General features: G+C 39.8%; 1 protein-coding gene across 1 annotated transcript in view; it reads right to left on the minus strand.

The window, feature by feature from the left end:
- CHST9 (carbohydrate sulfotransferase 9) overlaps window positions 1–14,807 on the minus strand; it is a 235,284-nt gene that overhangs the window by 117,851 nt on the left and 102,626 nt on the right. Inside the window, exon 3 of the mRNA XM_060028831.1 lies at window positions 8,943–8,981. Within this exon, the coding sequence (XP_059884814.1) occupies window positions 8,943–8,981 (39 nt within the window). The remainder of the gene's footprint in view (window positions 1–8,942; window positions 8,982–14,807) is intronic.

A 14,807-nucleotide genomic window follows, 5' to 3' on the forward strand; every position in this document is an offset into this window, starting at 1 on the left:
TCTGTGCAGTAAGAAATGTGTTACAGATTTACAGTCATGCTAATAACTCCATGGTGAAGATGTATAAGCAAAGACAGGCAAACAAAGATAGATTCAAGAGACATTCTGTAAGGACTCAAACGAGGTAAAGATGTTCAAACAAAGGCATGGGCTGTGGTCAGGATCATCGTCTATAAGTGGTTCAAGAAGCCAAGACACTGATGGTCACGTGGCACACAGATTAAATATGCTTTCTCGAATCAGTAATGTAGTCATTCGTGTAGTAATCCCTCAGTATGAATGTGTGATCAGTTTACTCAGCTGTTTCTGAAGGCTCTGGTCTTCCCCTTCCTGGCTCTCTCTACTTCAACCAAGGCTCTGCCCCGTTGAGAGTTCCTCCAACTGCCACTCAAGTCATAACCTCATTTCTGGGGTGAGCAGTCTGCAGGTGTTTCTTATTTCCTCCTAGTCTCCTGGCTTCTCTCCTGCCGTACAAATCATCTTATCGGGGATTTTCAGTGAGATAATAGGATAATTTATACAATTGATTACTGTATTGCTCAGCTCAAATGACTACGTTCCCTTTAGAAGGTTTTCAGTGACACAGTGTACAAGTATATCATTTACAGTTGATTAAAATGTCTGTGATCATTTCTATGAAAAAAAAAAAAAGTTGGGCGTCTGTTCCTTTGGTTAGAAATACAAGTTCATTGTTTTCTCTGTGGGAAAATCAGGTATGACTTAAGACTCCTTTCACAAGAAAGCCACAGGATCACCTATATTCTATTTCTGTGGGCATTTTTAATCCTTTGTTAGTAGAAGTACAACTTTTAACTAATCAAAATATGCATTGACCTAGAATGCTCGGGAATGGAGCAAATCAGGTCAGACAAAAGTGTAGTTACTATTATATTGACTGATATACACACCTCGGATGCCCTTTGGTGCAACTTCCAAAATAAATTCAAACTAGTGTGAGCCTAATTTTGTTGAGAACTGCTTTCGCTTATACTGCCTTAATAAGGTCTATCATATACCTCCTGAAAGTCCATTTTTATTTGAGTTATTTTCCATTTTAATTGGGAATTCCTTGTGGCTTTCTTATAGAATATTTAAGATGAAAGACTGAAGTAATTTTTGGCTAACAAAATTACAAAACCTTATTTTATCTTGTGGATAAAAGGAACACATATATGTTGTTCAAGAATCAACCCAGATAAAAGTTCTTCTTTTTCAGTTTTACGATGAGCCACGCTGCTTTAAGGTAAAGTCTATTGTGATGCAGCTAAAAAGAATATTTCTCCTCTACCACCTAAAGAATGTTTCAGGCCTCACTTCTGTGCAGATAAATCCTATTCTGTGCACCATAACAGCAATCCAAATTAAACATGCGGAGGGAATTCCAGGAGACGTTTTCATACCTGCACTTGGACCATGTGGGGTGACCTGGCAATTTCTCCCACATTAGCTATTTATCATTTTAGATTTGTTTACTTTGCATACACATACTGTTTTAAATGCAGTGTTACACAATGAAATTTAAGGGAGTTTTGAATCATGTGGCACAGCTGGGCTGCTTATTCGTTCTCTATCATAAATTCGACTAGCTGGAAAATGAAGTTTGTTTAAAAATAAACTCTTCAGGACTCCTTTTAATGAACAGCCAGTGTGTCTGTCTTCCATTTTGTGGATGGAAAAATGCATCTAAGATAACTTATTTCACTCGCTGACGAATACTGTTCTGAAACCACAAACCCGGAGAAGATTGGTTATTTTTTAAAATAGATTTCATTAACATAGTTCAGAGAGTCAATGCTTCAGGAAAGCTGTTTAAAAAAGCAAACACCTGGGGCTTCCCTGGTTGCGCAGTGGTTGAGAGTCCGCCTGCCGATGCAGGAGACACGGGTTTGTGCCCCGGTCCGGGAAGATCCCACATGCCGCGGAACGGCTGGGCCCGTGAGCCATGGCCGCTGGGCCTGCGCGTCTGGAGCCTGTGCTCCGCAACGGGAGAGGCCACAACAGTGAGAGGCCCGCGTACCGCAAAAAAACAAAAACAAAAACAAAAACAAAAACACCCCAGAGATGGATTGCCTGGGAGGCTGAAGCAGAAGACTGGTAGTTTAGAACCAGAGCATGGATAAAGACGAGACATCGTTTATACCAACATGGACCATTTGGGTATAGAATGTGAGGAATGAACATTTTACTTATTTTTTCATCAAAGCCCTGGGGCCCGTGTAGGACTGGATGTGAATCACAGGTCCGGGTTCCAGTCTCAACTCTGTTGTTTTAACCTAACCAAGTGACCTTGGCGAAGTCACATATACTAGGCAGTGGGAAATGCTGAGGCTTTGCTGTCACACAGCACCCAGTGCTGTGCTTGTCAGTGTTTAATAACTGGCTCTCCAGGAACAAGCAAACAAATCAACCAACTCTGGTTTGTTAACGTTTGTCAATTTCTGTGGTGTAAATGCTCCCACCATGGCCAGTTGAAGTTACCTACATGACCTCACTGAGCACAGAGCTGGGAAGAGAAAAGCACAAACAGTTCACTCCAGATGTCTCCCCAGACAACACAGGCTCAATGCCACTGCCCCAGTGCCATTTCTGGCTCCACCAGTTAACACAAGGGGTCAAAGGCAAGTTATTTAACTTCTCTACATCTCGGTTTTCTAATTTTTAAAATGTTGACCATAAACAAAGTTTGCAAGGCCATTTTGAGGGTAAAATGGAAGGCACTGAGCACAGAGCCTGAAATAGCAGGTCTCAGTACACATCGATTCCCGGACATAATGATTCTGTCTCTCTCCTTCCTCCTTTTCACAGGCAAACAAAGAACCAGTTCGTATTTGTTCTTATTTGTTCTCTACTCCCTCACTCAACCCATTGCTATCTGGATTTCACTAGTAGAACTCTTAAAAAGTAATTTCTTTGTGGCGACCAGCAGATTTTTTCCCCCAACTCCAGTGGACGTTTCTTAGGTGCTTATTTTATTTGATTGTCCTGTGGCATTTGACATACTCGACCAATTCCTTCTTCTTTCTGTCTTTTTTCTTCTCTTGGATTCAGAGACAGAGAATCCTGCTACTCTCACAAGACAACCTAGATCTTTCCTAGGCTGTAGCCTCTGGTTCCTCTTACTGTGTTCTTTGTTCACATTAGGGATTTTTCCAAGGACTCATCCCTGCCTCTTTTCTCACACCCCCATGTCCCTTTGGGCAGCTCGTTCATAACCAGGGCTTCAACTCTTATCCAGGTACCAACTTGAAAGGCAAGCCTGCATCTCAGACCTCTCTCTGGAGCTCCAGGCTTGTAATGCCTGCTGCTTATTTAACATTCTTGACATTTCTGCCTTTATAGCTCATAGGTCACACTACAATCAACAAAGATATAACTCAATTTATCATTTTCCCCACCAGACCTGTCCCTCCTCCTGTGTTCTCTACACAGGATGCACTATTCATCTTATATCTTAGGCTGGAAACCTAGGAGTCATCCTTCTCTACCTCTCATAGCCAATCAGACAGGCCAATTCTATCTTGTAAATATATCTGCATTCATTTCCTTAGCTTCCTCGATAATGACACTGTCTTAGTAAAGACCCCCGAGACCTTCATCCTATCATTCTTTGATAATTAAAGTGATATACCACCTGATTTCCCTGCCTCCAGTCAATTCCCCTTCCAAGCCACACTTCCTCTGGAGGAATTTTATAAAATGCAAATAGATCATGTAATTCCTTGCCCTTCATTAGCTCCCCACACCTACGGCATAAAGGTCAAACTCCACGGAAGGGCAAAATGGCCCTTGTGAATTCTGCCTCATGCTTATTTTTCTGGCCACATCTCTTGCCTCTTGCTTATTTATGACTATACTCCATCCAGTCTTACTTAACCACAAATCTTTCCCTCAATAGGCCATGCTTCTTCTTGTCTTTACCTCTCTGGAAAGCCAGCCCTTCCCCTTTTCCATCTAGTGAATTCCAATTCTTTCTTCAAGGATCAGCTCAAGTCTCCCCTCTTCCATGAACCCTTCTTTGAAATCCTCAGGACACCTAGTATATGGTTCTCTAGAAGGCACTCTTCACACTGGATTATAATCTGTATGCATTTGTTTTTCTCCCCCAGAAAGCGAATGAACGTTCATGCCATATCTTATTCACCACTGCATCTCCGGTATCAAGCACAAAGCCTGGACTGCAAAAGTGTTTAGCAAATTGAATGCATCAACTTCTAAACGCCTCCTCAGATTCCTTCTCTGTCCTCTTGGTGGTGCTAAATGAGATGGAATCAAGACAAGAGTTTTTTTTTTTTTAATTGAGATATAATTGACATGTAACATTATATTAATTTTAAGTGTACAACATGATTCAATATTTGTATATATCACAAAATGATCATCACAGTAAGTCTAGTTAACATTTGTCACTGCACATGGTTACAAGCTTTCTTTTTTTCTTGTGATGAGAACTTTTAAGATCTACTTTCTTAGCAACCTTCAAATACGTTATATAGTATTAGTAAGTGACAAGCGATTTGTAAGCTATGAACAAGTTAGGATGGTATGCATTTTCAACCTTGATTCTAACTGGAATAATGATTTTCAAAGTGAGAATAAAACATGTAGAATGTTAAAAAATCCAAGAAATGATAGACTTTTCAAGAATGATAGTTTACTTAAGCGTACTTGTTGCAACACAACCGGCCTGCTAACTTCATGTTTCCTGTTGGTCACCAGTAATGAAGACAATGACAAATTAGGTCTTCTCATGTTTATTTTTGAGGGTTTTCTGAGGTATCAGAACTGTGGCAAAAAGCATTACAAAATAGTAATAGCACAGATGAAAATCACGCTAGATATGCATCCACGTGAAAATTTGCGTTCAATAAATGAGTAACGTGTAAGAAAATGAACATGCTATTCCCGCACAGATGGAAGGATTTATTCAGCATCTAACTTTTTAAAAACCTGAATGACTGCATGTTCAATGTGTGTTTAAAAGTTTTAAAATGGAGGTACTATTTCTGTTTTAGAACATTTCACAGAAGCGAAAAGCCCAGTCAAAGAGTAAGTAGCAAGATCTAAACTTGCAAAGCAGATGTTCTACCATTTGCTGAATTTCCAATAATAAATTCCACCTTTTCAGTTGAGAAAAAAATAGCATTGTTCTTTACCGGTTAGTTTTTGCAAATTATGCAAGTGAAAAAAACAACTTAAACTTTAGGGATGTTCTAATGTCATAAATGAAAAGAAGGCAAATTCATTTTGAAACCCTCACTATCATCTATACTGATGACTCCATTCTCTGGTCCACTAGGGCTATTCTTTACTTAATACTTAACTGGACTTGAAAGTGTTCTCCTTTTTGGAAAAATTGGAACAATATATATTTAACAGATGGCGTCTGTATAGCCTACCCTAGTAAGCCTTCTAATTTATCTTTTTCTAAATAATAATTTATGGAGCACCTTTCTCTGCGAGAATTTTTTGTATTTTTTGCTGTGTTGCTTTTTTTGTGTGTGTGTGGTACGCGGGCCTCTCACTGTTGTGGCCTCTCCCTTTGCGGAGCACAGGCTCCAGACGCGCAGGCCAAGCGGCCATGGCTCACGGCCCCAGCCGCTCCGCGGCATGTGGGATCTTCCCGGACCGGGGCACGAACCCGCGTCCCCTGCATCGGCAGGCGGACTCTCAACCACCGCACCACCAGGGAAGCCCTGTGTTGCTTTTTAAAGAGCAAGAATTCCTTGACCTCAAAAGGGATTTTTCTAATAAGATAAAAACACTTCAAACTCAATAAAGGTTTTAGGCAGATATCTATGGAATATAGCTGTTTTTTTTTCTTTTTTTTTTCTATTTTTCTGGTGAGGACATTGGGTCCTTAAAATAATCAAGGGCGAATAGGTAATTGACGATATTAGTAACACGACTCCTAATATTTGTCTGTTTACCATTACACCACCACATATTTTAAATATTCTTTACCAACCCAAATAGCCAAATTTAGCTTTGATGTTGCTGGCCATGTTTTATGAATTTGACACGGGTTTCCAAATCCAATGTCAGGAGGCATATGTTTTGAATTATTTTTCAAAAGTGACTAAGCTTACCATAGCTTTTCAAAAATGATACCAGGTTATACATATTCTCTTGTGACTCATTCCTGGATTATCGAAAACAGCATCATACTTGAAATGACAGCTGGGGTTGCAAACAACAACTTTTCCCCCAAAGAAGCTAAATATCCTATAGAAGAATTTTATTTCATAGTCTTAGTCCTATTAGTTATATGCTCCACTAAGCAACTCAGTCTAAACTGATTTAGCTAAGTTTTGGAACATGATTCATCCAGTTATATAATGTGAGCCATTTAGAAAGCTTTATTTTTTAATTTTTTTGTGGTACGCGGGCCTCTCACTGCTGTGGCCTCTCCCATTGCGAAGCACAGGCTCCGGACGCGCAGGCCCAGCGGCCATGGCTCACGGGCCCAGCCCCTCCGCGGCATGTGGGATCTTCCCGGACCGGGGCACGAACCCGTGTCCCCTGCATCGGCAGGTGGACTCTCAACCACAGCGCCACCAGGGAAGCCCTAGAAGGCTTTATTTTGTGTTGATCCGTACACACACAGTAGAACCATTTCAATAAAGTAATAATGGTAAGTAGAATCATAGACATAAAATTGGAAAGAACTTTAGGAATGATCCAACCAAACTCTTCATGAATCTCTTATCAACATCCCTTGCAGGTGATGGCCCAACCTTTGTACAGTTTTACTCACACAATCTCATTCTTTCCAGTCCTGGAGAGGTTTCCTTGTTAGAAAGTTATTTATTTTTCTGAGTAAAAACTTACCTCTGTAACTTTCATCTTAGTGCAAGATTCTTAGTGCAACTTTACCTACCCAAAAAGTGAGGGTCCTGGAAGTCCCTATTTTAATGGGGAATTTTTTTTTTTGTCTACAATATTTTTCTTCTAAATTCTTTCTCCCATACTGGGAGATAGACCCAATATAAGCAAAAGGGTGTGGGGTGTATTGTCTAATACAGCAAGCAGGACATAGAATCTGAGCAGAATGAACAACGAATGATATAAAGAAGTCCAGGCAGGAAGTGAGAAGCAGGGATGCCCATGGTGTTCTTGGTATCTCAGGCAATGCTTTATAAAGAGGCAGACATTCATTCTAGCACCACAAATTGAACATGGTGATACTTAGGACCACACTGGCAAAGGTTATGTCTCAATTTTGAAAACTCAGACTATCTTTACAAATGTCGATTTCCCCAAGGCAGGATTTGTGTTCTTTGAAATGAGGAGTCAAAAAAATGTCCCCAATAATTTGAGCTCTGTCCATTAGTTCTCCTTGACTTCACTTTCTCATAGAAAGTTTCTTTCACTTTCTCATAGAAATGGGACACAGTGACAAGCTGTGAATCAGCTGGGGAAAATTAGCTCTGTTAATAAAGGGAGTTTCCTCAGAACCCTGGTGATTAGTGTCTCCTGTTGCCTTAAAAAGATTTTCCAACTGTTGAAAAATATTTTATTAAGCAAGAAGCCTAATACAGTGTCAAACTGACTAGCAATCTGATTTAAAAAGAAAGCTTAGGAATGGGGGACACTGGGAAGAATAAGGAATGAAGAAATCTGAGTTCATTTCCTGCCTCTCTCTCTAGTCCTTTGTGTCACCTTGGTCACACAGCATATCAGAATCTATGAGCATGGAGGGAACTGAAAGAGGCATTTGGTTTAACACTTTGGCCAATTTAGCTTTCTTCCCAACTATAAAGTTTATTTAAGCCCATACCTACAGGATCATAGCAATAGCATTTCAGAAACAGTATAAATAATTTTCCCCCAAGGAGCAATAATAGAGGAAAGTACATCTGTGAGGACACCAGATACTTGCTTGCCTTTACATTTTTTCTGGTATTCGTGATCAGGTTTTAAAAGAGCCACAAGGAGAATGCAAACAATAACATCTAAGAGGGAAATCATGCAGGTAGTGAGTTGCCCAGTTGTCTGAGATGAATGCTAAGGTTGGGAAGCAGAAAAGAGACAGGGGTTTAGGCTGTTTACACATTTTTTGATTAACACAGATTTTGGTCTTCTGTTGACGTCACTGTTTGGAAACACACATAATGCATTGTTACCAGACTAAAAAAATGAAAAAAGATGGTGTTTGGGAGTAATGTGTCCTTATGTTGGGCGCTCCCACATATCATAAAATAGTGGGTTGGTGAAGACTTCGGAAGGGTGGTGGGCACCCTTAGAATTCTCTACAAATATTGACAAGTTTAGGGCATTGGGAGCTGGAAGATTGCCCTCATGCAAAGATCTAATTGGTAAATTTATCTTACCTTATGACTTTAAGCCAAAAGCCAAGTGATAAAATATGGAAATGTAAAGACTTTTTTGTATTAGATAGCAAATATTGACCCCCTACTATGTGCAATGGCATTGCGACAAAGCGTCACTCACTTCTGAATATATATTAGGATTTAGAAGTGGAATGTTTTTTAAAATTTCTCCAAAATGTAAAGATTCTTCTTGGTTAAGTAGTTGACACTGTCCTGAAAAACATTAGCTACATAAATGGGTTTAAGAAAAATAATCGAGATTCATACGTATTTGGGAAGATGAAATAGTTGTCAACGATTACAACCTTCATATTTTGAAATCGGCGCTTGCAACACTTACCTTTTAAATGGATAATCATGGAAAAATTAAATAACAGGCCATCTCATTTTTGTTTGAATAGAAAGATAGGATGAAAAGGACATGACTGATGTGGAAATGAAAAAGCTAAATGCATTCATTTATATTAATTAATTTAAAATCAGTCAAGTCTAGGATTATAAACTATTACAGTTTTAGGTAGGTTTTTGAATACTACATTGCAAATAGACTTTTTTTCCAAGGTGGAAGTAAAAACACGACATAAAGCTGAGGCCAATTAGTCAACATCTTACCTGAAGCTGCTCTTTGTTCTCTTTTCTGCTCCACTCTCCCTGAAATAAGAAGTGGCAGGTCAGTTACAATGTGCAGCCATGAGAATATGATGCAACTAAGATGAAAGCCCAGTTTATGGTAATTTCCAGACACAGTCACTAGGTCAGCCGTGTCCAACATTCTTCTAGAGATGACTGGGCACAGAGGAAAGGGGTGAAAAATATTCTCAAATCAATTTACGAAAGTCAAAAATTAATGAGTATGCATTAAACATGCTTCTGGGTTTAAAAAATCTTGTTAGTAAGAGCCATTTACTCAACAATAAACCTACAAGGTGCAAATCCCCATAGAACAAACTGTTCTACATGGGGGTAGACACCTGACTAAGATAAGACCATGGCCTCTTACAACCTACTTGGGAAGGTAAAGGACAGACAACATAACATGAAATGAGATGTGCCCCCAAAGGGTATAAATGTTTAAAGACATGAGAGAATGAAATGATTATTTTAAGAAATAAAAGGGTGCCATGAAGTTACGGAGAAAGTAGTATTAGATTTGGACCTTAAGAGATACATGTGATTTGGGGAATTTGAAAAGGGGAAAGGATTGATTGTTGGCAAAAGAAACAGTAATGGGCTATGTAGGACAAGGCTATTTGAGCAAGAACGGTCATGTTTAGGGCTTGCTTTAAAAACCTGAATGAGAGTAGCTTTCCATAGGAGGAAGTATCCTAGAGCAGCGGTCCCCAACCTTTTTGGCACCAGGGACCGGTTTCGTGGAAGACAATTTTTCCATGGACGAGGGAGGGGAGGGATGGTTCACGTGGTAATGCAAGTGATGGGGAGTGGTGGGGAGCGATGGGGAGCGGTGGGGAGTGGTGGGGAGTTATGGGGAGCAGTGGGGAGCAGTAGGGAGCAGTGGGGAGTGGTGGGGAGCAATGGGGAGCGATGGGGAGTGGTGGGGAGTGGTGGGGAGCGGTGGGGAGCAATGGGGAGCGATGGAGAGCAGCAGATGAAGCCTTGCTCACTCGCTCGCCGCTCACCTCCTGCAGCCTGGTTCCAAAGGTCTGCAGCCGGGGAGTGGGGGACCCCGTCCCAGAGGTTGGGCAAGAGGTAATTGGTTGCGTATGACAGTGGGAGCAGAGAGGAGGGAAGTGAGGGGTGTAGGAGACGGTAGGAAGGCAGAACCTATAGGGTCCAGGAGTTTACAAAATATGAAGTGCAAGGGAAAAGGAAAGTTCAAGATGAATGGCTGCTAGTTGACTTTGGGTGTGGTGATGCAATTTGGGGAAATGGTAAAATAGGGTGGGAGCATGGGAATGATGAGTTCAGTTTTGGACTTCATGAGTTTGAAGTGCTACCAGGAGATGGAGTTTGGGAGAGAGATCAAAACTGAAATTATAGATGCAGAAAATGCGCATCTTGAGAAGATGGCTGGAGCTGAGGGGGGGAAATGGAAACATAAAGACAGACAGAACAGAGGGCTGGGCTGAAGACAGTGACCAAGAAAACAAAAATTCTACTCTTGTATTGTGATGAAGGACGATGAGAAGACAGAAGGAGAAGCAGACCTCCATGGAGATCAAAAGAGCACAAAGTCATGTACCATAAATAAAGTTTTAAGAAGTATCAGGGGTACAAACAGCGTCCGATACCGCTGAGTTCACGTGGTTGTTGCTAGACTATGAGTGAGAAGTTTTAGCAGAGAGGGGATAGTAAGAGGCTGTAAGGGTCTGAAGAGCAGTGGGCGACGAGGAAGATGAGGCTGAGGAGGAAATGACTTGTTCACGACATTTGCCAGCACAAACATGAATGAGATGAGGTAACAGTTTGGGCAGGAGTTCAGCCAGGGTTTCTGGGACCCTTCAGCATGTTTACAGGCTTAGATAGGAAACATTGCACCAGGGCAGTGGTGTGTGTAAACACCACAGTTGAGGTGAGAGCCTTGGTTTTGCGATGAGTAAGTGAGGGCCACCCTTCCAGCCATCACCTTCTTGTCGTTTATCAACTTGGAGCTAGTTACTGAGAGTTTATGGAAGCTCATGTAAACTTTAAGTTTTTCTATCAGCCCTTCGTGTCTTTTAAAATCCTAGACTGTAAGGTGGAAAACGTATAATCCTTCCCCTGTGCAGCTGCCCGAAGTGTAGAATTCATTTAACTGGCATCTTGATTAATCTCACATTCTATTCATTTGGGTGATTTCCAGAGGACTTGTTTGATGCAATTTATTTCAATGATACAAACAGATAAATGGCATGAATGGCCCATTTAAAGGTTTCATTCATTACCAAGTATGATGGGGTACCTCCTCATTAAAGATTTTTATTGGGCAAGCCACTATGTACCTTTGATTATAAATTTTTATATACTAGGGGCCTCAAACACTTTCATGAATTTTCAAAAATGCTATTCAAGTCCTGAATCATTAAAAAAAATTATAAAAAAGATGTTTCAAAAACCCTATCTTTTTGGAGAGTATTTAACTTGTCTAAGAATGCATCATAAATCCTTAAAGTTGACAATGAATGTATTGAAGATTAATAACAGGGTGTGGTAGCCAGCCTCCAAGGTGACCCCAATGATCCTCGTCTTCCCACCTCCTGGCATTTGTATCCTTGTGTTGTCTGCTCCCACACTGAATTAGACTGACTTGTAACCAGTAGGGTTTTGCAGAAATAATCAAGTGTGATTTCCAAGGTTGGGCCTCGAAAAGCATTGTGGCTTACATTTTGTAGTCTCTCAGAGTACTTCCTCTGAGGAAAGCTAGATAATATGTTACAAGGACACCCAAGCAGCCCAAAGGAGAGACCCATGTGGCAAGGAACTGAGGTCTCCTGTCAACAGCCAATGAGGAACTGAGGCCTCCTGTCAACAGCCAATGAGGAACTGAGGCCTCTAGTCAAGAGCCAATGGGGAATTGAGGCCACCGTCAACAGCCAAAGAGGAACTGAGACCTCCTGTCCATAGCCAGTGAGGAACCAAGGGCTCCAGTCAACAACCAATGAGGAACTGAGGCCTCCTGCCAGCAGTCAGCATCAACTTGCCCACACATGAACAGCGCGTTCTCTAGCCTCACTCAAACCTTCACATGGCCGCAGCTCTGGCTGTCTCCTTGACTGCAACTTCCTGCGAGACCCTGACCCAGAACAACCCAACCAGCCACTCCAGAGTTCCCCACAGAAACCGTGTCACATGATAAATGTTTACTGTTGTTTTCAGCTGCTAAGTTTTGGGTAAACTGTTATACAGTATTACATAACTAATACTTATGGGATAATTTTATTATGAAAGTTTGGGTTCATTTACCACTTAATAGAAGTTTTACCAACTTTTCTTCTGAGAAAATGTATTTAGTTGAACATTAAAATTCCACATCTCATGGCTATTTATTTATATAAACTGAGTTCTGATATTTTTAAAAGCTATTTTAGAGTTGGGGTTGATAGGGTTTCATGGAGAAACATTAAATATATATCCACTTATAGCACATTTCAGTACTTCAGTACGGAAATAGCTCCTTAATCGAAGTGATTGTTTCTGATCTTTTAAAACCACAGGCACCTAAACGGCAATCCAAGATGTCTCACCAATAATGAGCAGGGTGTTTGTACCACAACTCAGTATCTTATGTCACTTCTAATGAAAGGAAAATTTTGTGCACACATATATATATATTTATGTCTATACATATATACAAATAGTGGGTATACACATATGCGTGTACATATATGCATATATACATACATATAATGCACTACATATATGTACATGTGATATATATCTTGTAATTTTACAATCTGACATAGTCTAATCTCCAAAATATACTCTCTCTTCTACCTGCTTCCATCATGTGTAATAAAGTGTGTCATGGAATCTTATCAAGCTTCCCTCACTGCGCTACCAATTTCTCAGTGCCGGTTCTGAGTGTGCGTTCAGTCACAGGCATTTTATCTGCCCTGCTCTGAGAGGTATTATTAATCACATCCTGTTGCTAGGATACCTGAGAATGTTCATTTATGTCCGATGTTTCTTTGGCAAAATGCACTATGAAGATGGCATAGAATCATGACAAGGAAAATTACTGTGCACACGCTACTTATTTTTAAAAAGGCAGCGGGGGAGAGTATCGTAACTACCAGATAATATAATGTGAACTCCCATGAATTTTTTTTTAATACCGTTTGTTTCACCTAGACTTTAATGGAAAAGTGCTGGCAATATTTCTGGATAATGAGAATCTGTAGTACTTCTCTACTTCTGAGTTAACTAGGAAAAATAGAAGGAGGTAGGGTTTTAATTCTGTTTCCTTTATAGGGACTTAGAGAGGGCGGGGCTTTAAGATTCACTCACTTCAAATGCCTCAGTTACAGACGGGGTTACTAGGTTACAGTGCTAGCTGATTTGTAGAGCCAGCCTAATACACAGATCACCACTATTGCATGTTTAGCTATTTTAATGCAAGACCTAAGAGAAAAGTAATCTTCAGAATGAGCATTTGAGTAATGGGGGAAAAAATGCCTTTATCAATAGCTTAAAAAATTACTGTTGTTTTGGGTATTAGTATACCAAAGATTTCTGCTTATTGATTGTAATCAGAGAGGATATGAATTTTATATATTTTATATATTCATCTAAATGCAAATAAAATTCACCTACATGCAAGGTTTTTCTCAGCCAATCTCTTCCCACAGGAAATAGCATGATATAGTGAAATAAACATGGGCTTTGGAGTTAGATGGAGTGACTTCCTGTCTTAACCACTGGTTCTTAGGAGCTATGTAACCCTGGGAACAAGGCATAGAGTATCTCCTCAATACATGTTCCTTTCTGTTGTCTCCTCTTCTCTCTCTAGTGCTTGTGCGCGCGCGCGTGTGTGTGTGTGTGTGTGTGTGTGTGTACACAAGACATACATATACATAGTATCTGTTTATCTATATTTATCTATTGTATCTATCTCTACCTAAGTCTTGTATTTCAACTGAAAACATAAACAATTTGAGTTTTACTTCCAGTATCGTTTCCAAGTGTATTAGCAGAGTGCTATTTTTATAATCATGCTAATAATAGTAGCTAATGTTTATTAAACAATATCTATGCGCTCATCACTGTAATCAACATATTATGTGTTCATTCATTTTATCTTCACAGTATTATGAGACTTTACAAACATTCTACCGATTTTCAGGTAAGAAAACTTGGTAGAAATTTGGTAAATAACTTTGCCAAATCACTGAACTACTTAGTGGCAAATAAATAACGAGAGGATAAAAAATAGTTGGGGTGAAAGGCAGGGAGGAGTAAGCATTTGGATATCTATCCATAAGCCGTATGTAATCAGTCCCTAGGTTTGGAGGGTTGCCTGAATAAATTATTTTGTTAAAATATTTCCATAGACTTTTTAAAAACTAGCTCTTCATTATTTATCAAATTATCTGTCTGAATAAATGAACTGCTTATTTTAGCTGCTAAATACCTAATAATAATGTTTCAGGAGTAGAATGCCAAAAAGACCTTCAGATTTTGAACTTTTTTAGTAGTTTGGTATTTATTCAGTACCTACTATGAGTCGGCACCCTAATAACACTTAAAAATTATTTACTTTAATTTTCACAACTAACTTAGTCGATATTTTTCAAAGCTATTTTAGACTTGGGGTCGATATGGTTTCATGGAGAAACATTAAATATATATCCACTTAAAGCACATTTCAGTACTTCAGTACGGAAGTAGTCCCTTCATTGAAGTGATTGTTTCTGATCTTTGAAAACCACAGACACATACATGGCAACCCAACGATGTCTCACCAATAATGAGCAGGGTGCTTGTATCACAAGTCAGTATCTTATGCCACTTCTAATGAAAAGAAAATTCTGTGCACACATA

The sequence above is a fragment of the Delphinus delphis genome, chromosome 13, assembly GCF_949987515.2.
Source record: "Delphinus delphis chromosome 13, mDelDel1.2, whole genome shotgun sequence".
Taxonomy (NCBI): Eukaryota; Metazoa; Chordata; class Mammalia; order Artiodactyla; family Delphinidae; genus Delphinus; species Delphinus delphis.